General features: G+C 32.4%; 5 protein-coding genes across 6 annotated transcripts; 3 read left to right on the forward strand and 2 right to left on the reverse strand.

Moving 5' to 3' along the window:
* Positions 1–2,931: 2,931 nt before the first annotated feature.
* LOC115700740 (uncharacterized) lies at positions 2,932–4,179 on the forward strand. Its single transcript, XM_030628372.2, has one exon. It carries the CDS (start codon positions 3,104–3,106, stop codon positions 3,968–3,970), a length of 867 nt encoding a protein of 288 aa, XP_030484232.2. The 5' UTR covers positions 2,932–3,103; the 3' UTR covers positions 3,971–4,179.
* A 2,031-nt stretch (positions 4,180–6,210) lies between these two features.
* Positions 6,211–8,913, forward strand: LOC133030591 (uncharacterized). The gene is made up of 3 exons (XM_061103383.1): positions 6,211–6,220; positions 8,089–8,424; positions 8,834–8,913. Exons 1-3 carry the CDS (start codon positions 6,211–6,213, stop codon positions 8,911–8,913), a joined length of 426 nt encoding a protein of 141 aa, XP_060959366.1.
* A 3,988-nt stretch (positions 8,914–12,901) lies between these two features.
* On the reverse strand, positions 12,902–17,790 carry LOC115700587 (chaperone protein dnaJ C76, chloroplastic). The gene is made up of 9 exons (XM_030628180.2): positions 17,432–17,790; positions 16,419–16,547; positions 16,188–16,317; positions 15,682–15,802; positions 14,956–15,037; positions 14,237–14,290; positions 13,991–14,029; positions 13,440–13,539; positions 12,902–13,264 (listed from the first exon to the last, which is right to left on the reverse strand). Exons 1-9 carry the CDS (start codon positions 17,657–17,659, stop codon positions 13,131–13,133), a joined length of 1,017 nt encoding a protein of 338 aa, XP_030484040.2. The 5' UTR covers positions 17,660–17,790; the 3' UTR covers positions 12,902–13,130.
* A 3,101-nt stretch (positions 17,791–20,891) lies between these two features.
* Positions 20,892–22,491, forward strand: LOC115698712 (uncharacterized). Its single transcript, XM_030625856.2, has 3 exons — positions 20,892–21,366; positions 21,620–21,730; positions 22,148–22,491. The coding sequence occupies exons 1-3, from the start codon at positions 21,133–21,135 to the stop codon at positions 22,226–22,228; spliced, it is 426 nt and encodes a 141-aa protein (XP_030481716.1). The 5' UTR covers positions 20,892–21,132; the 3' UTR covers positions 22,229–22,491.
* A 298-nt stretch (positions 22,492–22,789) lies between these two features.
* Positions 22,790–24,661, reverse strand: LOC115699745 (large ribosomal subunit protein uL5). Of its 2 annotated transcripts, XM_030627283.2 has the most exons (5): positions 24,503–24,661; positions 24,285–24,392; positions 24,119–24,161; positions 23,393–23,588; positions 22,790–23,211 (listed from the first exon to the last, which is right to left on the reverse strand). In XM_030627283.2, exons 1-5 carry the CDS (start codon positions 24,503–24,505, stop codon positions 23,013–23,015), a joined length of 549 nt encoding a protein of 182 aa, XP_030483143.1. In that variant the 5' UTR covers positions 24,506–24,661; the 3' UTR covers positions 22,790–23,012. The 2 variants fall into 2 exon arrangements, with proteins under 2 accessions (XP_030483143.1, XP_030483142.1); XM_030627282.2 differs by lacking the exon at positions 24,503–24,661 and having other exon boundaries at positions 24,285–24,398.
* Positions 24,662–26,784: the final 2,123 nt, after the last annotated feature.

The following is a 26,784-nucleotide window of genomic DNA, read 5'->3' on the forward strand; positions in this document are numbered from 1 at the left end:
AATATATATTGTTGTTTTTTTTTTGAACAAAATTAAATTTTTATTCAAAAATTGAACAAGAAGCTACAACAAAGGCTAACACCCACACTAGTACAAACAGACTACTAGCCTTCAATTACACTAAGAAAATAATTATCGCCTCTTTTTGCATTGGTTTTAAGAACCCCAAAATTTGCCATTTAACAAGAAATCTAATCTCATTACAAATATATATTGTTGTTACACTATATATTATATTATATTATTTTTCTAACTATATAATATGAAATTTACTAATTAAATGGTATACTATAATATTTATTTTAGAATTTACAAAATTTATATTTATTATTTATATTAAATTTTAATTTCAAGATGCACACACTAATCAATTAAAAAAAAAAATTATAATTAGTTGGGCAAGATTGAAATATTCAATTTCAATCACCCATATTTATTTTTGAATAAAAATTTCTTTTTGTTAAAAAAAAAAACAACAATATATATTTGTTTAAAATAACATATGTGATTCGAATTAAAATCATACACACTTGAAGTATAGTGTATAGTAAACCGTACTTGACAGTTCCATATTAAAGCTTCCCAGAACTTTAATACACTATTGTTTACCGAGATTTTTGAAAACAAAATAAAAATAATAAGAACTGAAGAATAAATAATCGAAAGAGAAAGTATAAAAGGAGACAAACAATTTTTAACGTGGTTGGAGTGTTAACTAGCCTTAGTCCACGAGTCAGTATTATTCAATAAGTCTTTCGCTTGTATATGCCTTAGGAATAATAATGTAACACCCTACTAGTTTAGGCGTGTTATCGTGATTTTAGATTAATTGTGCAATCCATTACTAATCAACGGGTTTGTTAAAAATCGTAAATATATAAAACTTTACTTAATTACCCTTAAATTGGAAAGTAAATAAATTTTACATAAACCAGGATCTCGTATTTAAAATATTTACAATCGTAATACAAAATGTTTGATACAAAAGTTGTCGCCTAGTGACCATTCAAAATATAGCCTGATGTCTCAAAGATCGTACGCTCCAGGTCTAACCCCCCTGATATGTACAATCTTCGTCCGCTCGCACTCACTGCTATTCAACCATAGGTTTGTCCTTACCTACACATGTAAACAGTAACTGTGAGTCGACACACTCAGTAAGAGAAGCATAATCATAACATAAATATAAACCAGATTAGAGGAAGCGCTAAGGAGGGCCGCAGAGATATGGAGGGAGAATGCTATGCTTGGTGACCCTGATGCTCCTCATGTTAGGGTTCTTAGGGCTCTGAGATGGTGACAGCGTGAATAGAAGAAGCGAGAGAGGATGAGAATGAGAGAGACGAGTGAGTCAATCTTTGATTTAGGTTTTTTTTTTTTTTTTTTTTACTTTTACTTTTAATAAAAAAAATGATATTATTTTTAATAAAAACCTGCCACTTTAGTTTTTTTAATAGGATAAAATAAATAACCTGCAAACATTTTTAAAAAATATATAAAATTAAAAATTAATAGTGTTAGTCGGGTTAAGTCGGTTTAATTGGGCCAGTTACTTTATTTTCAACCCGCCCAATATACAGATTGGGCAATTTTTTTTTTCGTCGAGTTTTTTGGCAGTTTTTTCGATTTGGTTTAGGCGGATTATTCAATTTAAGCGGTTTACGAAAATATATGTACATCCCTACTTTGTTCTTGTCCTATTTCTCATTTATATATGCGTTAAATTTGGACTAATTATATAAGAGTGTATGTTCTCCTTGTTCATGCCTTATTTTAGTGCTACCGTCAATTTTTTATTACAATTTAGTCATATTAAAAAATACGTGCTAGATTTTTTTTGAAAAAATTTGTATTAGGTATAGTTACAATAATTAAAAAAAAAATTAAATAGTTCATAATTTAAAGTTTTTTGAACACGTGTAGTAGACTAGAATATTACTATAAAAAAATTTAAAAATTTATGGAAAATTACCTTATATACTATTTTTTTAATTTTTTTTTTCAAATTTACGGTTTGGGTTTCTAAAGTGGTTGCAGCACTAGTGCAATAGGTTTGTATACGATTTTTTGTCGCAATTTAAATTGCAATGCTAGTTGCAATAAGAGTTTTTAGGTAGAATTCCGTAAAAGTGCAAAAAAAAACTATTTTGAAATATAACAGTAAAAAACTCCAAAATTTATTCTAATATATAATTATAAACGTAAAAATTAACTAAAAAATTGTAATTAACACTCTTCTTTCCATTTATACAAGAAATTTGACTTATTATGTAAGAGCTCTATATATGTTTTGTTAAGTTTGGCACCGGTGCAATTACCCCTTAGCATTTTTCATTATATAAGGACAAATCTAACATCGTCCCATCTTCATGGTGAAATTTTACACATTATTGGCATGCCTAATTGAAAGAACAAAAAATAATAATTGCAAATGTATGATAATTGTCATTTTGCGCTGAGTTTTTGATAATAGTGCTCTATTATCGTTCATTTGTCAAATTTAGCAGTTTTCAAAATATATATAATAAAGTCTAATATATAGTGCTTTGACTAGAGACTACCTCAAATCAATCCCTCTATACGACCACACATACCAGTTCTGTATTAGATTAGGTGAAAACACCAATATAATATGAGTTACCAATCACTTATTCACAATCTGAATCACATTTTAGTTTAAATAAAAGTTTAGTATTACTATAATCAAAGCTAATTTAATCATAGTTTAAAAAGAAAACTACAAAACTAGTAATACAAACACGTCACTATTCTTATTGACCATTTCCCATTTGCCAGTTGTCAATTTATCTTTTTTGTCACATTTTGAGAATAAAGAAACGAGTAAAACTAAATGAATATCAACAAAATTCCACATCGGAGTAAACGTGGAAAATATATCCTAAATGTGTAATATAGGCGTAATATGAGGGGCAATTATGAGAAGTAGCCAATATATTAGTAATGACAAACTTCATATAAATCATTCTTATCTACAAAGTGGCACAGAGCACCACAACCCTATCTATCTAATTTTAGACGAGTAGTTTCTAGTGCATATCTTCTCAAATTTTCTCAGTCTAACCAAAAAATAGAAAGTAAAAAAATGGCTGCAGATGAAGTACTAAACCTCTTTGATTCATACTGGTTTGGAATTAGATCCTCCTCGTGTTTCAGTACTTCAAAAACAAACCCAACTGAAGATTTTGATCATGATCATAATCAAGAAGAACAAACTTTATCCTCACAAGACCATGAACATGAACATCATCAACACCATCTTTCATTTTCTCCATTTGTAAACCATCTGAATGTAAGGTCACAAAGCGAGCATCTTTTGGAGTACTCATCATCCAAAGGAAGTATCTTCTCTGATTCTCAGTTCTCTCCTAGCTCAGTTCTTAATCTCCACGCACCAAAGCTTCAAACCATTATCTCGGGAAAAGAAGTGAGAGACTTTTTAGAAGAGGAAGGAAGTAATTACAGCACCACTAGTACTGAGAAACAAGAAGATTTAGTAGCTGCGGTCAACAAGAAAGTCAACAAAAGAAGGAGTAGGATGAAAAAACATGGGAGCAGTAGTAAAAGCTTGTCTGACCTTGAATTTGAGGAGCTTAAAGGGTTTATGGATCTGGGTTTTGTTTTTACAGAGGAGGAGTGTAGAGATTCGAAGCTGGTTTCTATTATCCCTGGCTTACAAAGATTTGCAGAGAAAAAACAGAGTGATGTTGTTGTACCCAATTATAACAAAGGAAAAGATCACGATAATAATAGTAATAGTAATAGTAATATTCAGGATCAAGCGAATTTGGTTTCGAGGCCTTATTTATCTGAAGCTTGGGATGTTTTGGATATTAAAAGAACGAAGAAATCTCCATTGAAGAATTGGAAGTTACCTGAAACTGGTAATGAAATCGACATGAAAGATCAGCTTAAGTTTTGGGCTCATTCAATTGCATCCACTGTAAGATAGCACAAGTGTTTGATATATTTGCTTTTTTTTTTCTTTGGTTGAGAAACTTGTTCTTTTGGTGGAAATTTTGTGCGTGTAAATAATTTTTTTTTACTTGGTAAAAAAGAAAATGAAAGTAAAGGAAGGGTGTTATTTTCACTTTGATTAAAAGTTTGAACTAAATGTAAGTTTTAATAAAAATGTCCAGGTTATGATGATTGGTTTTATTATTTTTAAGTGTATTATTGGTAACAATAATGGTGATGTTTATTCATTATGGAGCAATTTGGCCTGATTTGGAAAAAGCAGACCCACTATCCCCTAATATAATCATGATATTACTCCATGACGCTCCCACTTTAAGCAAAAGTGTTTGTTTAGCATGAAAATATAATTGTAAATATAAATATTATATTTATATTTATTTTTATATATTCCAACGTGAATCGCATTTCCTCGGTATAAGGATTATTAAGTAAGGTGGGAAAGTGGGTGAGTAATAATCATAAGATGAATTATTTGGGGGAAAATGAGTTTAGAAAAATAATACTTCTTGTGTAGTGACAGACTGGACAGTGTAATGGTCTTTTACTTTAAATGCCATTACTGGCAAATAAATAATAATATAGCCAGTTTTCATAGTAATTGCCGACATTTTACTGTTCTTTAAGGTTCTTTCCAATTCGCACACTATTTATGTGTTGATTTAAAACACACAAAGGTAAATGTTTTCACACTATAACTCCTTATATTATTATATTATTTTTTGAAAAGTATATATATTATAGCTCCTACACAGACAGACTACAGTGTCATGTTTAATATCATCATATATAATTTTGCATTATAGAATACTACAATTAGAATATGCAGTTGGTTAGATTGATTTTTGTATTTTTTTAGCACAATATTAGTAAAATACGTTGCTATTGGCATGCTAGGCAAATGTTTTAAAAAACCCAATTCGCAGAATATACTAGGAATCATTTCAAAATGGGCATTTGGAAAACAAAAATGAAAAGTAATTTAAAAGGATAATACATAATGAAATGGTGAGATTGGTAGTTGGGCTTCACATCACTGCTTAGCTCACTCACCTCATCTAACTCAAGAAATAATGGCATATTAAGATGTTCTAACTTCCAATGTGGATTGTCCAAATCTTGGCTTAACTAAAAGGTAAACATTATATTGTATTTTATAAATTTATTCAAATCAACTTTAGAGTATTATATCATACATTATAAAATTTGGCTCATTTTTATTTCTTTATGTGATTATCACGTGTCCATAAATGTGTGGTGCCACAATATCTGGTCCCTTTCTTTTTTAATGATATATTTGCCTTATTTTCATACATGTGTCCTGATGGGATTTTTATTTTTCTTCTTCCATTCCCATTAAGATAGGGAACACAGAAATATTTAGATGCAGAACACTAAGTCCATTCACAGTTTGCTATTAATTGATTATGAGAGATGAGATAACTGAAGAGTAAAGAAGGGTGGCTTTTTATTTACTCATACATCATAGCTTCAGCTGCACGTATTTTTAGTCGAATAAATTAAACCAAAAGTATTGCTCTCCTTCTCAGTTGACATTTTACAAGTAGGATAATTAAATAAAAGATATATAAATATATAAAATATATCAATGTGTTGAACCAGCTTTGACCATTAAAAAAAAAGAGAAACTAATTAAAAACAAATCGAACCAATAAGTCATCTGACCTTTTACACTAGCAAGTTGTTTTCTTAATTAGACGCAAGTCTTTGTGTCAAGAAAAATAAGCCTCAAATCAAATCTCAAATAGATGTGGCAAGGAAAACAAAATTTATACTTGATTAAATTATTGCCTGTGCGAGTTTTGAATGTAAATATAGGATAGATTATCACGAGACTGTTAGAATTTATTGGGGTCACAATTGTATATATAAAATGTGTGTTGGGTCATCAAATAAATAAGTCAAATTTATGTGGTCTATTTTGGAATAAAGTTTATGACTTAAGGGCATGATTGTTATGATTTTAATATGTGGATACCATAAAGACAATTTCTATATTGATGAGGGGCCAAATAGAAATAGTCAAAAATATTGCCAACAGGTTTGTCTGTTGGTAATATAACGGGTAATGGTCCCCATTTGCATCGTATCTTTTCACTCTTGTATCCCCATCACCAAGAGCAAAAAGTTTACAGAGAAAGATTTTGATGCAAATTGGAAGATCATACCAATAAAGATCATTTAAAGGTCGATTCTATGGACTCCGGTACGCTTCCGCTATTCTTTAATCTTATTGTTTAATTCTCATGAATTAATTAGGGCTATATTAAGTTTTACAGTATTTCTAACATTTGGTATCAGAGCATCCCTAAATTAGTTCTTGAGAATTTATGGTAGTATTGATCTTCCATTCAATTATTATTTTTACATTTGGAATATTCCGTTAAGCATTCACGCCAAATATATATATAGAGATATATTTGTTTTGGTTGTAATCGTTAGATTACTCTGTATATATGTGTCGTTAGAAATTTTTTGTTTCTTTCAATCGTTATCGTTAATTGCAGGATACATATGCATAACTCTGTCTGGAATTAAATTTGAGAGAGATTTATTCCTTTCAGAATTTACAATCGTTTTGAATATATATATGCATATTACATGGGCTTGTCAGTGTTCCATCTTTTCCAGAATATTGATATATGATATCAGTATATAACTATTTTCTCAAGTATATATATATAGTTTTTTGGTGATATGTATATTAATAATAATTACTTTTGGTTTGAAGTCAAACAAGAAATTTAGGGCCCGTTTGGTTGATGGTAATGGGCTAGAAAAGAATGGAATGGAATACTAATGGGCCTGATTCTTTTGTTTGGTTGAAAAATAACAATTTTGGAAAAGAATTCCATAGTAATGCTATTCTCCCAAACTAATGGAATTGCTTTCCATTTTTCATTCGGTGGAATTATAATTCCATTCCACTACTTTGGCATATCAACAAATTATCTCTCTTCTACTACAGCCATGGCCCAACCCAACAAACCCTAACCCTAGCAAGGTGAAGATTAATCTGCCGCCATTGTTGTGAGGACTGTCTTCTTCGATCATCTCTGCAAGTGCTGGGTTCCTTGATTGGTGGTAGCATTGTCAGAGGTATTTTTTTCTCTCTCTCTTTCTGGTTTGATGATTCTGAATCTGCTCTTGTTGTTTTGTGTATGAATGTGTGAATCTGTTCTGAATGTATGTGTTATTTTCATAAATTTGTATCAGATGTGGTTGATTTTATTTCTAATCTCCTTCATCTCTCTCTTTCAATTTGTTTAGTTGCTCTGTCTCCCCAAAATTGAAATTTGTTAGAGTCGGATACTGCCATTACTTCCCAAACAAAAAAGATTGATTGGATTGTCGTATTGTCTTATAATCATTCTTTAAGCAATATATTCATGTGATTCAGTCGTTGGGTTTAAATTATTATTTTGGTTGGCAGTATATATATATAAATTGTTGTAATTCAATGCCATTTATATATATTGTTTGTCCTTTTGTTCTGTTGTTGGAGAATGCGATTAGCATTCTGATTTCTTTATTATTATTATTGTTATTATTATTATTATTTTAAAATATATAATAATTTTAATAATAATAATAATAATTCAGTAACAATTAATTCAAATTTTGGTTTAGAAATTTATTAAGGATATTTAATATTTTAGTTAAATTAATTGAAACAAAATATCACCAAAGTGATCTCTTTTGTGTAGAATAATTTAATAAAAATATTAAGATAATTGTGTGTATGTAATTCATAAATTTATTAACTAACCCAAAGGTGAGTTAATATTTGGATGAATTTCATGCATGTTTGTGGTAATAAATGTGTGACAATTATAAGGTATTTTGTGTGAATAATATGTTAGTCCAAAGATTGCATATTGTTTGACATAATTTATTGTCAATATTTGATCACTACAACAAGAGTACCGCTTACAATTAATATTACTGTCCAAAGACTTAATATTAATGTTGTGTTTGGTATCTTGAGATGGGATTAACCAATATTTGAATTTATTGTTTTATTCGGATTCTTATATGAGCATGTTATTTATGTAATTGTATTGTTCTTTTCAGCTGTTGCTAGTGTATCTGCTAACCTTAATTCGGTACCGGTCCTTAATGGTAATAACTTTAAGGACTGGAAGGAGAACATTTTTATTGTTCTTGGCTGCATGGATCTTGACCTTGCATTAAGGATGGATCGTCCTGCTTCTCTTACGGATACCAGTACCTCCGAGCAAAGGAGGATTTATGAGAAGTGGGACCGTTCAAACCGCATGAGTCTTATGATCATTAAGCGCGGCATACCTGAGGCTTTTAGGGGTGCGGTGTCCGAGGAGGTCACCGATGCCACAACTTTCCTTGCTGAAATTGAGAAGCGCTTTGCAAAAAGCGATAAGGCGGAAACAAGTACTCTTTTAAAGAAACTTATTTCCATGAAGTTTAAGGGCAAGGAAAACATAAGGGAGTACATTATGGAAATGTCTCACCTTGCTTCAAAGTTGAAGGCACTAAAGCTTGAGCTTTCGGATGACTTGCTTGTGCATTTAGTGCTTATCTCTCTTCCTCCACAATTCAGTCAATTTAAAGTCGATTATAAGCCAAAGGGAGAAATGGACTCTTAATGAGCTCATTTCATTTTGTGTTCAAGAGGAAGAAAGATTGAAGCAAGAGAAGACTGAAAGTGCTCATTTGGCAAGCACCTCTAAAGATAAGGGCAAGAAAAGAAAGAATGAGGCTGCTAAGGATAAAGGTCCTGCACATAAGAAACAAACTCAAACCAACAGTGATGATGGTTGTTTCTTTTGCAACATGAAAGGACACATGAAGAAGGAATGTGCTAAGTATATTGCATGGCGAGCAAAGAAAGGGTTGCCTGAGTTACCGAAAGCCAAATGATGCTGAAAGAAGCATTTATGTGGGAGATGGCAAGTCGGTAAATGTGGAAGCAATAGGGCATTTTAGGTTGTTGTTAAGTACTGGTTACTATTTGGACTTAATAGATACTTTTGTTGTACCGTCTTTTAGACGGAATTTGGTTTCTGTTTCTTGTTTGGACAAATTGGGTTATTGTTGTTCATTTGGAAACAATTGCTTTAGTTTATCTATTAATTCAAATACTGTTGGAACTGGTTCACTTATGGTTTATGACAACTTATATTTGCTTGACATTGTTGCTTCTTATAATGAAACCTTGAATGTTGAATCACGTGGTACTAAGCGTAAAATGGATAATGAAAAATCAAGTTCCTTATGGCACAAACGGTTAGGTCACATCTCTAGAAATAGAGTTGAACGACTTGTGTCTGATGGAATTTTAGATTCAATTGATTTTTCAGACTTTGATGTTTGCATTGAATGCATCAAAGGCAAACAGACCAAAACAAAGAAATTGGGTGCGAAAAGAGCTATAGATGTCTTAGAGTTGATACATACGGATATATGTGGGCCATTTCCTACACCTTCATGGAATGGTCAACGATATTTTGTATCATTCATAGATGATTACTCAAGTTATGCGTACCTATTTCTACTTCATGAAAAGTCTCAAGTGTTGGACGTGTTCAAATCTTTTAAGGCTGAAGTTGAGAATCAACTTAGCAAAAGAATAAAGCAAGTCAGGTCTGACCGTGGTGGTGAGTACTATGGCAGATATGACGGATCAGGTGAACAACGTCCAGGACCTTTTGCCAAATATCTAGAGGAGTGTGGAATTGTCCCACAGTACACTATGCCAGGATCTCCTAGCATGAATGGTGTTGCTGAAAGACGAAACCGTACTCTTAAAGATATGGTAAGGAGTATGATCAGTCATTCAACCTTACCGGAATCACTGCAGGGAGAGGCACTTAAGACGGCGGCCTACATTTTGAATAGGGTACCAACTAAAGCACCGCAAAAACACCTTATGAGCTTTGGACGGGCGAAAGCCTAGTCTTAAGCACTTTCATGTTTGGGGATGTCCAACAGGCTAGGCCTTATAGGCCAAATGAAAAGAAGCCGGAACCTAAAACTGTGAGCATTTACTTTATTGGATATTACGAACGATCCAGGGGTTTCAAGTTTTATGATCCCAAAGTAAAGAATATATTTGAAACGGGAACTGCAAAGTTCTTTGAGGATATTGAGTTTGGGGGAGAAATACGGTTAAAGACTTTGTTTTTGAGGAGGATTTAGAATCAACCACTCCTCTTGAGGATGAGTTGATTCCTATTCCAATAGTTGCTTTTGACAATATCCAGGATTCCATTCCTAATATTGATCAAGTTTTAGATCAAGAGCAACCAAACATAGTCAATCAAACCCCAGAGGTACAAACTCAACAACCTCAAGAACAAGTGCCTTTGCGACGATCCACTAGAGAAAGAAGAAATGCTATTAATCCAGATGAATACATAGTGTATCTTCAAGAACATGAGGATGGCATTGGAATGATGGAAGATGATCCAATCAACTTTCATCAGGCCATGAAATGTTCTAACTCTCAAAAGTGGAATGATGCCATGAATGAAGAGAATAAGTCTATGCAAGACAATAAAGTTTGGGAAGTTGTTCCATTACCGAAGGTGTAAAACCAATTGGTTGTAAATGGATATTTAAAACCAAGAGGGATGAAAAGGGTAATGTGGTGAGGTTTAAGGCACGTCTTGTAGCAAAAGGCTATACTCGTAAAGAAGGCATTGATTATAAAGAGACTTTCTCTCGGTTTCATCGAAAGACTCTTTTAGAATAATAATGGCACTTGTTGCTCACTTTGATCTTGAGTTACATCAGATGGATGTTAAAACAGCGTTTCTCAATGGAGACATTGATGAGACAATTTATATGGAGCAACCAGAAAACTTTGTGGTTGGTGACCCAAAGAAAATGGTTTGCAAATTAAAAAAATCCATCTATGGACTCAAGCAAGCTTCCCGTCAATGGTACCACAAATTTCATCAAGTGGTTCTCTTATTTGGTTTTGAGATGAATGCTGTTGATGATTGTGTGTATCATAAGTTTAGTGGGAGTAAGTGTATATTTATGGTTCTATATGTCGATGACATATTGCTTGCCACTAATGATATAGGCTTATTGCACGAAACCAAGAGATTTCTATCGAAGCATTTTGAGATGAAAGATCTTGGTGACGCCTCTTTTGTTTTAGGAATTCAAATACATCGAGACCGTTCTCGGGGTATTCTTGGATTATCACAAAAGGGCTATATCGATAAAGTACTCAAACGGTTTGGCATGCAAGATTGTAGACCAGGTGATACCCTGTCGTTAAAGGAGACAAATTTTGTCTTAAACAATGCCCTAAAGGAAGCCTTGAAATTCAAGAAATGCAAAATTCCCTACGCTTCAACTGTTGGGAGTCTAATGTATGCTCAAGTTTGTACGCGTCTGGATATAGCGTACATTGTTGGAGTGTTAGGCAGATACTTAAGCAATCCAGGAATTGATCACTGGAAAGCAGCCAAAAAGGTTATGAGATATTTAAAGAGAACAAGAGAGTACATGCTCACATATAGGAGGTCAGATCACTTTGAGATCATTGGGTACTCTGACTCTGACTTTGCGGGATGCCAAGATAGTAGGAGATCCACTTCGGGCTACATATATCTGTTAGGTGGTGGAGCTATATCATGGAGGAGTGCAAAACAAACACTCATAGCTTCATCCACCATGGCAGCAGAATTTGTTGCATGTTATGAGGCATCCAACCATGGTATATGGCTGAGAAACATTGTCACAGGACTGCGTATTGTGAATGGAATTGAAAGACCACTTAAGTTGTATTGTGACAATAAGTCAGCTGTATTGTATTCCAACAACAATAGGAGCTCGACGAAGTCAAAACACATTGACATCAAGTTCCTTGTTGTAAAAGAAAGGGTACAAAGTGGACAGATTTGTATAGAACACTTAGGTACAAACTCCATGATTGCAGACCCCCTTACTAAGGGTTTGCCACCCAAGGTCTTTCATGAGCACACTGCTCGTATGGGTGTTTTAGATTATGAGGATATCTAGATTCAGTGGGAGTTTGTCTTTAGTGTGTTTTATTTGTTTCATGAAACATGTGTATTTGGATATTTTTCTGATCAGAAATTATGTTATTCAGTTTATTTCACTTTGTACATTTAAGCTAAAGTTTTGATCTCCATAAAGTAAAGTAGGACCAATTGAAAATTGACATGAATAGATCACCATGCATGTAATTTTCATACCACATTATCATGATTGATCTATGTCATTTGGCTATATTGATGTATGTGACCATTGATGGGTTTAGTTGTGATTGATACAACGAAAATCGCTTTGATCCTATGTTGATATAGTTAATGGACGAGATTGCACATGCCTATGGTTATGATGACAAAGTTATGAGCTCAATAAGGTTAACACATTTATATGTATACATATGTGACCAGTGGGAGATTGTTAGAATTTATTGGGGTCACAATTGTATATATAAAATGTGTGTTGGGTCATCAAATAAATAAGTCAAATTTATGTGGTCTATTTTGGAATAAAGTTTATGACTTAAGGGCATGATTGTTATGATTTTAATATGTGGATACCATAAAGACAATTTCTATATTGATGAGGGGCCAAATAGAAATAGTCAAAAATATTGCCAACAGGTTTGTCTGTTGGTAATATAACGGGTAATGTTCCCCATTTGCATCGTATCTTTTCACTCTTGTATCCCCATCACCAAGAGCAAAAAGTTTACAGAGAAAGATTTTGATGCAAATTGGAAGATCATACCAATAAAGATCATTTAAAGGTCGATTCTATGGACTCCGGTACGCTTCCGCTATTCTTTAATCTTATTGTTTAATTCTCATGAATTAATTAGGGCTATATTAAGTTTTACAGTATTTCTAACAGAGACAACTATTTAAATTTATGCAATTTACAAATCTATAAATATTGTTTATATACATATGTATAATTACAGAGATCCCGGATCAGAATGAATTGTACAAGACCAAGACCTGAGGTTTATATGTAGAGCTAAGGATTGTCTCCAGTGAAAATTTGTAGACTAATCAATTCCAATTACAGTTTTATTATAGCATAATCATAATTTAATTACTTACTAAGGAACCCAATTAAATAAATGGTTAGTTTTTTTCGTTGTTGGACATTGCCTCCGGAAGTTTAAATGTTGGACGTTTATCAGCACCCTTCCTTGAGTACTCCCTCCAGCGCCGAGCGGCTGCAGCCGCTCTTTTCGATCTTTCCTTCAGTTCCTCTTCTGCAAAAATCACTTATTTAATATTTTTTCACCAAAAGAAAACGATGATGGTCATGAGTAGGATAAGATGAAGTGTAATTTAATATCAAATTCGTACCCTACAACAACATTAGATGCAGATTGGTATAATTTAATATCGGATTATTAGACTTTTCTTTATGGTAAAACGTTTTACCTGAACTTTGGTAATCTTTTGTGTTTCCCCAAAGATTACTCCAGTATGACTCGGTGTCATTACCGTTTTTCTGCTGCATCATCCTTATTTTAGCTTGTTCCTATAATTTTGAAAAAAAAAAAGCCAATAGGTGAATCTTTTAATCTTTTTGTTCTGGAAGAGAAGTAAATCCAAACAAATTGAAAAAACATGGTAGCAGAACATAGAGGAAATTGTTAAAGAGAGCATAATATAGTATTGCACCAATTATAAATATAAGATTACAAAGAAAAAAAAAGTACGAGTTAGTGATAAGTTTAATAAATTGTTATCATATAAACAATGAGGAAATTTCTTTAGGATTTTAGTAAGAATAAAGAAATATGTGTGAGTAGACAATGCAATTTCCCGGTAAGATGGTGGTGAATAGCATTCTCTTTCTCCTCTTCTGGGTTTGAAAATATTTTGCTCATTCTAAAACTTTTAGTAAACACTCAAATAGAAATCATGACCCCATATATTTTTTTTTTCAATTTAGTAAACATGCCATATGTGACACAAGGAATTCTTACCAATACTCTTGCTTGCCTCTTATTCCATCGAGAACTTGCCTGCAATTAGCAAGTTAAACAGAATAAACAAAGGTAAGCCACCACAGAAATTGTCACGGATTGTAATAAGTACCGACACTTAAACTATTTTCATCCCAAAAGATCTTTTAAGAACATGAATTTTACATCATGTTTAAGTGATATGATCAGAAAAATATTTCAAAAAGAAAGAAAAAAAAACATAGTAAGCAATGCATGCATGCTTACCATTCTGAAGACGTCTACTGATGATAATCCCATTCCTGAAAGCATCAATGCAACCTAACCATCATTTAGAAACCTCTATTAGCATTTGACATGGAAAAGATTAAAATGGTATCATGGAGACACTATATAAATCTCAGTAAAGATAAAATGCTTAGGCAATAGTTACATGAACAACAACAAGGCTTGAAACATTCTCTGAATTCATACAAACAAAAATTACACTGCAAAATTTATTATCTTACATATGGAACTTTAGGAAATTGATCAAGAGTTAGATACATGAGATCATAGATGCCAAAGTAATAAGAAAAATAGAGGCCAAGAGGAGTACTAGAGATTACAGAATAAAAGCCAGTAGGTTCTGCTAGTGGGGAGGGGAGTTTGGGAAATGGGTGAGACCCAAGTTCAAATCTAGTATCTCTTAAAATTGTTGTATTTAGTACCTCAATTAGGCACCAATTGTGCCAAGTTCAAAAACAAAGACTAACTTTAAAGCATCAAACAAGTTTATTAAGGGGCACATTAGATTGTATATAAGAATGTTGTTTAGATTGTCACCTAATGTAAAGTTAAAAGACAAAGATAGTTTCCAACAATAATGAGGTAACATGCTTGTATATTGAGTATTAACATGGGAAAATCAGATGGAAAAAGATAGTAAATATAATATTTCTGATCAACTTGACAGAGAGAGATAAAACAATGATTATTCTTCTTACATTTACTCTTTCTACCCTACGCATTTCATCTTCGAGCAGTGATAGCTGCGCAGCAGAAGTCCAGTGGATGCAATCAACCGGGCTGACACAGAAGAAGATTTCACAATTAATAGTTCAAAATCAATTAAGCAAATCTATCCAGAATTTATAGACTGAAAGATTTTAGAGACTTCCAACTTTCTAAAATCAGTACACATAATTAATAGACATGAAAAGTCTACTATTGTCCACAAATTTCACAATGATTTAACTGACCATAAACTATAACTGTTGGACTGAAACTTACTAACTGCATATATTTTAGCACTGCCCCTAAAAGAAGTTATTTTCTGGATTTGGAATATCTTTCTACCATTTAAAATATCAGATAATGACCACTATTATAAGTCAAGTTTCTTTTTTCGTATTTGAGGACTAATGATTGGCCATATCTACAAAAAGAAATTGAATTTTCTTACACTGAGCAAATACCAAAATGCTTCTGGCTACTCAAACTTCAATCAAGTACTATTAGACCACTACTTTTGAGGTTTTGATGGTACATCAAGAGTATTACCAGCACCAAAGCTTGAACATTAACTCATTGTTTTATAATGATAAAGATCAAGAAATCGACATGGAAAAGATACAATTATCATATCAAGGTAGAGACGTTATTGAACCTTAAATAGAAAGTAATTCACATGCATTTATCTTTTATTGTGACAGCCACAAAAATGGACCTACCAACTCTCAATCGCTTGCTGAACTAATTCTACGTTCCCACATTGGTTGTATACTCTAGCTCTTCCAAAATCGTCCTCTATGTCAAATACATCCGGAGCAACATTAGCACAGTTTTTACAACCTGCAAAGCACAACATAGAGATTAATTCCATTTACAGAGATCTTAACTCTGACTTGTGCAGATTCCACCTACAAACTAGTACTCTGCTTCATTTTCATTCATGACATACAATAATCATAATCATCATACAACAAAACCCATTTGAGAACCAAAAAGTCATAATATTTTCACATCTATGAAATCTACAAACTACTACACTAACTGCCCTGATGCTAGTCTTTGAAATCCACTGGACTAATTTAACAGATTTAAGCCACTTCTAGTATTTTGAGCATATTAGAAGCATAACTTATATCACAATTTTACCAAAAAAAAAAAAGTTCTGAAGCAATGGAAACAGATAAAATGATACCTTAACTAATCAACAAAGTGATAAAATTCTAACCTATGCAGCTAAACTCGTCAACAAAGGCATGATCTTTTGTGCTTGAATCATCAAAAAATGGGTTGATCGCAGTCAATGCATAGCCATGAATTTCATCATATATCATGCGTTGAACGGGGTCACTGAGCACCTGCACTGAAAAAATTCCAATTCTAGTGAAAGCACAATAATGAATTTGAAACAACAGACTTGCTTGAAGCTTAAATCCTTTCGCTTAAAATGGAAACCCACCGCATAGACTTCATTAATAAACATGCAAAAATTATTGGTCTCTTGATCATTGCCACTCAAATCCGGATGACAAGCTTTCATGCAGTTATAATAAGCCTTTTTTATCTGTGCTGGTGTGGCATCTGGGAGCTAAAAACATGAAACAACCAATCATTAGACATATAAAATTAAATATTCAATCAAATTAAATAAAAGAAGAAGAAAAAAAAAAATCAATGGGATGGGATCTAAATTTATGCATAAAGCCCCAATAAAAACTGAGTGCAATTACTAAACTTTCCATTTCAAATGCTAATTATTTTTCTGTGTAGTTGCTAACTACCTTGCCAAATACAACAATAAGAATGCATATGAAACTAACACCTCACATTCAAGTTAACTCACTTTATAAATAAAATAGAGCAATGACACACTTTTGTGGCAAATTATTTCATCAAGGAGACCTATTTTAAATGAAGAAAATTAGTTGAATTTTTTTTGCGATTGTCGAGACTTTGCATGTGCACATATAATTATTCTTTAACCTTAATTACTATTGCACTTCTACCTAGTAATTACACTTCGATATAAGTAATTAGAAGTAATTGAAGTGTTCTACTTTTTGCTAATCACTAATAGTCATTACAATATTTTAAAATATTCTATGTTATAAATAATAACTTGTATTTTAAAGACATACTCTTAAATTTGGATGCCTTTTTCATTAATAAAAATCACCATGTTAATAAAGAAGAGATGTCTTAAATCCTATATTGGTGTTTTATATTAGTGTTTAGTAATGATACTTCTCTAAACTACTCGAATTAAATTCTAAAGATTCTTTACGTTCCCACATAATCTCGAGCTCTTACTAGTTACTATATATCCATGTTAATCTAAGACATGAAATACTAGACATACTTAATAAATTTACCAAAGGAGTTAACAATTTACGCAGCTAAAGAAACGTTCAAACATTCAACCAAAAAAAAAAAAGAAACTTTAGAAAGCCAGATCAAATTTAAATGATTTACCAGGCCTAAGACCTCGTAATAATCATCAGCTATTGCGTCCACCGAAGCAGATTCATCCGCCGCGACCTTCACTCGGCCACAGCCTTTTCTCCTGCCGCCATGACCTGTCATAGTCAGAGCACTGCTGGGCCGAGTCAACACCCGACATGGGGCTCTGGAGCCCGAATTCAATAATGGGTTTTGGAAGCTCAGTGCTTCTGCGCATATAGGGGAAAGTAACGTAGCCATTGGAGAGCACCAATGATTTTATTTTTTATTTTTTATTTATTATTTTGGATTACTTACTTGTATAAAACACTGTGTAAGAGAGGAGCTAAATATAAAATATATATGTATATATTATTTTCTAAATGAGCCAAAGAGGAGAGTGAGATAATTGAATTTATTTAAATAAATTTGCGGCAGAATAAATTGTGGCGTGAAAGGTGGCGATGCTGACATGGCAGATTGAGAGCCAAATGTTTAGTTTGCTGGAGAAAAAATCTAATGTGGAAGAGGCTTGTCGGCACGTGTCAGCTCGTGGATATTTGCTCCCTCACGCTTCAAGCTACTGTTTTTGTCCACAATACACATGCTTGCTTTGCTTCTATAGCTTGGGTTGATGAAACAAGCAAATAATTGCGTATATATGGAGAAAATGAGTTGGCAAAAAAAAAAAAAAAGAGCTATGGAGAAAATGATGAAACAAAGGTCAGTGTGTTTTGGTAAGAATTAGAAGTAACAGGGACTAGTTCTTCCTATCGATATACACGGGTAAGTTTTTTTACATAACACAAAATCAATATTAGTTCAAGAGGCACAAATCTGATCTAGCACATGTAAGTTACACGTCATGATACAAAAAAAAATATAAATATAAACATGACTTAATAGGATGAGTTTGAAGGCACAATATTTAAGCACAAATAAATTAATTTAAAAATACGACATAATAATAATAATAATAATAATAATAATAATAATAATAATAATAATAGGATCCTAAATTGACATGTTAGTGTGAGTTTATTCATGCAATTTGTCCTTCGAACTATAACATTTGTATTATTATGCCCTAAATTTTTTAGCATGCTAAAATAGTCCTTAAACTATTCATAGTGTTGTAAACTGATTCTTCTGGCAAGTTTTGTCAGACGTGGCAAATAAAACTTTGGAAAAGTTATGTCTAAATGTGCAGAATCAAATCAATAAAACTTTAAAAAATCAAACAATTAGCAATGACAAGATTATCAAACCAAAAATAACAATCGGATGAAAACAAGGGCAAACAGAGTAAATAAAAACCAGAAACAATAAATGCAGAAAATAAAGAAATCAACACCAAGATATATACTGGTTTAAGTTTGATAGATCGATGTGATCTATGACTCTACTCCAGTTCTGGAACACCACCATAATCTTTCTTTATTGATTGAACAAGAATGGGTACAATACAGTCGAGGCGAGATTCTTTGTTGAGTCCTCACAAAGTATTTCAATTCTCACACTTTACACCTAAGAATCTTCTTCATCTACAGAAGATTCTTCTTACAAAATCTAAACCCAATCTCTCTATTTTCTCTGCACCTCTCTCTCTGTCTCTCAATCTTTTCTCTCTCAAACTCTCAATCTCATCTCTAAAGTTCTGAATCTCTTGTTGTTCAAATGACAAAGTCAGGATGATCTTTATAGGCTTAGGATCAACATCCTAAAGTCGGTGGTTGGAAGAAATGAAGTTGTTATGTTAATTAGAAATAACTAACTTAACCAACTTCTCTTTCAGCAAAATCTCCACATCAACTTAAGTGTCATGGCCTTCGGAAATATAAACGAGCTTTTGGACTTGAGGACCACAAACCGTTGCTAAAGACGCTTCCGGATAGTATATAAAACTATTGTAGTCGACTATCCAAATCTACCATTGTAAGAGAGATAACTAGCCAACTGGAACTCCTTTCCAGGATAGAGCTAGCTATCGTGAGAATCGGACCAAGAGTGGACATGATACTCATCATGAAACTCCCTTCTGAACTCGACTATCATTCCACACAATTCCTTCTGGAATCGATAACAACAATTGAACAACTTCTCAGAAATGACATTTGCAAAGACCTTTTTATTTGGAGAAACTATACCACAAATAATAACATAGTTGCTTAGCCAGTTATCAAGTCAAGCTATGTGTATAATTTAAACATGTATACTTTGTTAGTTCTCCAAGGATCTGTCCAAGTTAAACATGTATTAGCGACTGATCAACTAACTGATGGTTTAATAAAAACCATCTCCAACAATCAATTCATTACTTTTAAAAACAAACTTACAATTGACGCAGCAATTGCAAGTTTGAGAGGGAGTATTGGAAAAGATGACAATTAATTTTTGTTAGAATTAGTTAGATTCTACTAAAGGTTGTTATTAGTTGTTTGGTTGTACTTAACTAATTCCTTGTAACTAGCTCTCTTAGATTCCAGTCTCTCTATTTTTTCATGCACTTATATATACTACCTTTAGTGTAGTAAACATAATGAGATTGCTTTTTAATCTTCATTACCTTTCTATGCTCTTTTTTCTCTTTTACTCTTCTCTCTCCATTGTTCTATAATATTTCATCAATGTCTAAAAGATCTAACACAAACCAAACCCAAATAGAAAACCTTTTTTTTTGTTCTTTTTTGATAATAATAAGCTTAACCAATATTTTCTCATAAACTTAAATCTAAATCGATATTTTCCTTTTTGTTTATTTCTCTTTCTTCTTATCCAAATTTCGATAATGGTAAATTTAGGTATTTAATCATTAATATTCAAATTTTTTGTTTTCGTTATGACTTTAATTTTGTCAGTACCTTAAAAAACTAATGAAAAAGGAGAGGAATTCTGTAAGATTTGATAAAAGGAAAGGAAAAAAAGAATTCTTTTTCATAATTTTTTTTTATTTTTTTAAATTATTTATTTACTTTTAAATTATTTTTTATGAAATTTAAGTAATTAAAATTATGTGAACCATTGAAATAGATCACATGTATAGTAGTGTATATAATATATACAGATAATTTATCTGGCCACTTTAACTATAAAAATTTAACAGAATAGTAAAAGCCCAACAAATGTGAAATTTGAAGAGTTTAGTCTCAAAAATTTTGTTTGTGGGATTTAGTGTTACTTTTGTATAGTTTAAGTAGTATTGATGTTAATATCCCAACTGTAAATTTTGAAAATACAATATTTTTGTTACAAATAATTTTTTTACTTGTATTGTCCTAATTTATTAAAGAAATATTAAAAGATATTATAAGATATGTAATATTATTAGTGGTAGAATTTAATATAAAATTTAATTTATTTTACTTTAATAAAAATTATAAAAATCCGCCTTCTCATCTCATATTTGCTGTTGTAGCATTAATTATTATTGTTTCACGTTTTGATGTTGACAAACGACATGTCGTTCGTACTTTTCTTCTTCCTTTTCTTAAAGGCGGGATCGTATTTCGATCCAATATCGATGGAAGCTTTCCTTCTCTACGGTCAGCTTCGAATAAAATCCAGAAGCGCGTAAAAACGCGCGTGGTAACTCAGTACAAAAACCAGCAACTCACTCACTCGGCTCAACTCAGCTCAGCTAAGCAGACCTGTAACAGACCTTCACTCGCCTCCCTGATCCGAAACCCTAGAATCTTCGATTGGATCCCTCACTCTAGACCCCCCATCAATCGAAAATGCCATACCCACAATCTGGTTCGGGGGCCGGTGACGCCAAGGACAACATGCTGGCCAAGGCCGCCGGCTTCGTTGTCTTCTCCGGCATCGCGCTGAGTATAATCAAATCCATAAACCCTTTAAACAGAAGAAAAATTGAAACTCAGCAGCCACTCACTGAGCCAACTCAGCCGATTCAGACTCCACCCCAGCCTTTCACTCTCATTCCCAAAAAGACAATGCCTGTCATGAAGGTACGGCAATGGCCCATGTCTCATTTCTTTTGCTTCTTTTCACTCTCTTCATTTGTATGATCAATTTATATGACGATTTCTGGAACCTATCCATCTGATTGAGGATATTGTAATACTAGGGTCTTGCCCATAGATCGTTTTGTGTTTTTTTACATTAGATTTTGGAAGAAAGACCAGTAAACCTGTGGTTGTTGATTCTCATTGCTTGCTGATTCATTTATCTTTCCTTCAAATGTTGGGGTCATTATTGCAGAAACCAGTTACCTTTGTGGAACAAAATGTGTCAAAGACATCAGAATCCTCACAGAGAAGCATAGAGGTCGCCAAAGGGGACACTCTCTGGGGGCTCTCTCAAAAATATGGGGTATGTATGTTCTTACCTTCTCTCCATATTGTTTCTGTGCAGCGTAGAATATTTATTTGTCATATGGAATAGATATTTAATTTAATCTTAAATGTTTTTTTTTCTCTTTTGGATTTTAACGAGTGATGAGAAGGTGCACTTCTAGTCTTCTTTAAAATAACAGATTATGCCAGGGTATTAGGAAGACCAACAAAAATCTGGCATATTGTCTAGTCTAGTATTTGAATTGCCAATAACACGTATGATGCCATTGGGCACGAATGGTACTGTAGACAAGTTTTTAAGAATAAAAATGTTCTTATGTTTTTCACTCACTTGTGATTTTATAATTGTTGATTGTCCCATTGTTTTTGGTATGTTGAGGATGGTAACTTTTACAAATCCTTTTCGAATAACTATTTATGTGATTTTCAATAGGTATCCATTGATGAGATTAAAGAAGCTAATGGAATTACAGGAACTACCATTTACGCCGGCAAGAAGCTCATCATTCCATGATGATATGTGCACACATATCGGTTTTGTGTTGGGTTTCAAGATTTACCAAGATTTTCTTTTTCCTTTTTTCGAGTACACTTAAATAATTTCTGGCACAACAGTTTTTTTTCCTTTAGTTTGAGTGTAGTTTTATTTCATTAATGAAAGTACTAAATTTATAATTATGTAAATTAATAATTTTATTCTAGATTATAAAACATTTATAAAAATTATATCCATTCAACAATAATTTTATTATGAAAGTATAAAAAACTATTTATTGTTACTTATTGCATTTAATATTTTTTGGTATTTTGATTTTTGATTTCTAATGCAGCTCTATCTAGTTATATCGTCTTGGTTCCAATTGCATTGGTTCAACAAATGGTAATTTTCTACTGAAAAAAACGATAAAAATGTTTTTTGAAAATGTCTAACAAAAACAGAAGACAAACTCATCAAAATCTTGTAGTTTAAAGAAACCCAAATTGTCAACCTTAGAATGCTATTATTACTAAGGTCTTACTTGGTAAAATCACAAGGAAATGAAGGAACCAAGAGTTCTAATCTGGCAGCTTATACTCACCATAAAAATTCAATGGGCATTTAATTAATAAGAAAAACTATTTGTTTAAAAGATTGTCAAGAGTAAATTATACTGCAAGAACAACAAAAAAATTACCATTTCGTCCTGAAATCATAACTTCTAGTTTTGCCAAACTCAAAATTGCAATAAAATGGTAAACAAAACATTATCTAATATCTCAAATACATAAAAGCAAGTTCCACGACACTAAAGGCCTATTTAACCGGTGATATTCTGAGACTTGTTAAGGATCACACCCTCATATTTGACCTGGAACCATTTCATGGCATCATCCTTGGTGACACGGTGCTGGATTCCAACACGTGACTTGCATCGGCGACGACGGCCCACACGGTAACCAGGGCGCTCCAAGACAACAAAGAAATCCATTCCATAAATACCAGTGGAAGGATCATACCTACAACACAAAGTTATGCTTAGTCAATATGAAATATGAATTAAGGATGGCATGTAGAACCACCAGTTTTGAGAACGTAAATGCACAGACATTCATTTCTAATGTTAATTGGGTGAATTTACAACTCAAAGTAAGTAACATTAAGCATCCCTCTCCTATCATAAATTAAAGTGAAACTCACTTGATTCCAAGATCAATGTGCTCCTGGATACCAAAACCAAAGCATCCAGTATCACTGAAGTTCCTCCTAAGAAGCTCATACTCCTTAACCTTCAACCCACTTTCCAAAAGCTGCATTGCCTTGTCACCCCTGACTGTAACATAGCATGCGATCTTTTCATTACGCCTGATTCCAAATGATCTAACAGTGTACCTTGCTGTTGAATGCAAAGGGAAAACGCATGAGAAATATGGAACATAAGAAAACAGAACGCCATACAAAGAAATGCAAAACAACAATGGCATAAAAACACCAAATATACTAGTTGTGGATGTGTTCAATAGCATTATAAGGTCACTCAATACCAACATACAAAACAATAACTGGTCAACATTAGACCGAATAAAGCTTTACACAAACTCAAGATTTCTAAAAGCTAATAAAATAATGCATTCTTAAATTAAATAACATTTTAATTATATAAATGCAACAACTAAAATGGTTCGCAAACGAAAAGGAAGCATACGTAAACTAAACTCTAGATTCGTGGGAAATTTTTTTATTTAAAAAAAAAAAACGTTTCCTCTATTCTCAATCAACTACAGCAATTAAATATCTAGACCCAGTTGAGTAAAGGTGTTTGATTTCAATAAACGATGAATTCCGAAACAGAGTTCTAATACAATTCCCTACTTTCTTGTCAAGCTATGAACAGCTAAAGGAAAAATACATATAGGAAAAGGTTACCCTTGGAGAAAACTGGTGATTGTCCACTGAGTTGCTCCAAAACCTATAAATTAAACAACAAAATATAAAAATAATTATTATTAATCTGGTTGTAAGAACTTATCTACGTTCTTCTTAAAATCATGTAAATGTACAAATAAACATATGTGGGAAAAAGATGGCGAACCTTAGCAGCTCTGGTGAGACGATCTCCACTCTCACCAACAGAAATGTTGAGGACGAGTTTCTGGACCTTGATTTCCCTCATGGGGTTCGATAACTTCTTCTCCGAGGCCTGCATTTTACAACCCCAACATAAACAAATTAGAGATCCAGGAAAACACAAACAACATCGGAATCTAATAGAAAGAGATAGAAGGATGAAGATCGAGTGAGAAACCACACCATTTCGGTGTCTCTGAAGTTGCAGCGGCGAGGAGGGTGAACTGGAAAGAGAGGGAGAAGAAGTTAGAGATGGGAGAAACCCTAATATGTGTATTATGTATACTATGATATGGAGCTAGGGTTTTGATGGGCCACTTCAAGTAGGGTGGGCAAAATCGTCATTTAAGGGAGGAATATGTCATCTTATTGTTTTGGGCTGTAATACTCTTTGGGCTATAATTGAGCCTTATTGGGCTGATCTAAAGCACTCTCCTCTGCCTTAGCAAAAAAAAGAAATTTTCACATTTGTCACCTATTTTTTATAATTTTAATTAAAAGTAATCTTATAATGTTTTCTTTTTTTTTTTTTTTTTTTTTTGAGTAAAGTAATCTTATACTTAATTACATATGATACTGTGTTCTCCTATTTTTTTTTTCTAAGTTTTCATTATTTAATATTTTTAAAAGTTTTTTTATTATTTTTTTTTAAAATAAGTAATCTTTATTTAAACTAAATCAGTCGTAACAATGTTAAAGTAATACCAAAGTATTACTAGCATTAATCTAACAACCTGACAAGGAACGAGAGCTCCAAGTAATGAAGTGGATAGCTCTGGTCACAGATCACGAAACAAAAGAACAAACAACATTAACAAAAGAGTTTAATAAGAGCTTACAATCCTCAACAAGTAAACCATAAAGAGAATGAATTTGTATTAAACTATTAAGTGCCTGGATTGAAATTAAGCTATCTGTCTCCACAATAACATTGCTTAAACGCCACCCAACTTAAGGCCTCCTTAATACTCATAATTTCAGCAAGAATCGGTTGAGGAATACCAATCATATACGTTACAAATCCTTCAATGATGTGGCCAACAGTATATTGGGCAAGAGCACCACTACCGTATGCACCCTCAGCAACAAATAACGCACCGTTAACATTAATTTTAATACAGTCAGCTTCTAGTTTAGACCATTTCACACCACCATTGACAACTTCAGAAGGGACCCAAAGAGAATCAAAACGTCGTTCACGGCATGTTTCCATTGCTTCAAGACTGACTTTGCAATGTGCACGATGGCAGCAGCAGAATTTGATTTGGCTTGCCATAACAGATCTTTAATCTAAAAAAAAACTTTATGACAACATTGTTGATTGTTTGGCTCAAGAGTAGTATTGTGGAGACATATTTTTTTAAGAGCATCTTTAAGCATTATTCTACTAAATTGGTGTAAATCTTTATACAATTATATTTTTGTACTATTTCATTGTAAAATTTTCACACTATTACACTTTAAAGATTAAGAAATAGCAATAAATACCTTCAGTCTTATAAAGCACACCAAAAAATAGTTTTATCATCGATAAAAAAAAAAAAAAAAAAACAGTCAAGAATTTATTTTGAGCACCTCCTTCTTTTACACCACGTCCTCTATTTATCTCATTCTTTTACCTTTAGGTGTCAACTTAACAAAATTTTACTTTGACATATGTCTATTACTTCCTATGAGGTGTCTTTACATATTTTGACAGGTGTCTTTTATTTTATCTTAGGTGTCCATATTTTGTATCTCTCATATCCATAATGTGTAACTTTATTAACTAAGATATTTAAGTCATTAGTTTTGTATATGTTCTCTATCTTGAATGTAAGTTATCTATTTTGGATATGTTTATGTCATCTCATGTAAGGTATGTCACCTCACTAGCCGACCGAGATACGTCGACCGACCAAGATACGTCATTATATTTTTTAAAGAAAAAGGAGAAGAGAAAAAAAAAAAAAAAAGAGAGAGAGAGAGAGAATAAAATAAATAATTTATTTTTTATAATTTATTTATTTTTATAATTTTTAAATTATATTTTATAATATTTTAATAAATAATATTACGTGGACCACTAAAAATTTGCCATGTACACATGGACAGTCCAATGTGGCACTTAACTGAGATTTTTGGATGGAAATGTGTAGAGCAAAACAGAACTTGAGTTTAGTACGTTTTGCCGTCAAAATTTTAGTTTTTGTGGTTAAGTATTAAAAAATTAAAGTTCAGGTGGTATGTTACTATCAACATCTCATGTGTAACATACACATAATATATTAATTATTACACAATTATATATGTTACATATATAACATATATATATATAAACTTTAATATACATGCATGATATACATTATATACACATAATATATATTATATATGCATATCTCATATAAATACATAGAAATAATTATTTCTACATATTTAATCTCAATAATATATATATTTTATCACATGCTCTACATATATAATAT

The sequence above is a fragment of the Cannabis sativa genome, chromosome 8, assembly GCF_029168945.1.
Source record: "Cannabis sativa cultivar Pink pepper isolate KNU-18-1 chromosome 8, ASM2916894v1, whole genome shotgun sequence".
Lineage (NCBI taxonomy): Eukaryota > Viridiplantae > Streptophyta > Magnoliopsida > Rosales > Cannabaceae > Cannabis > Cannabis sativa.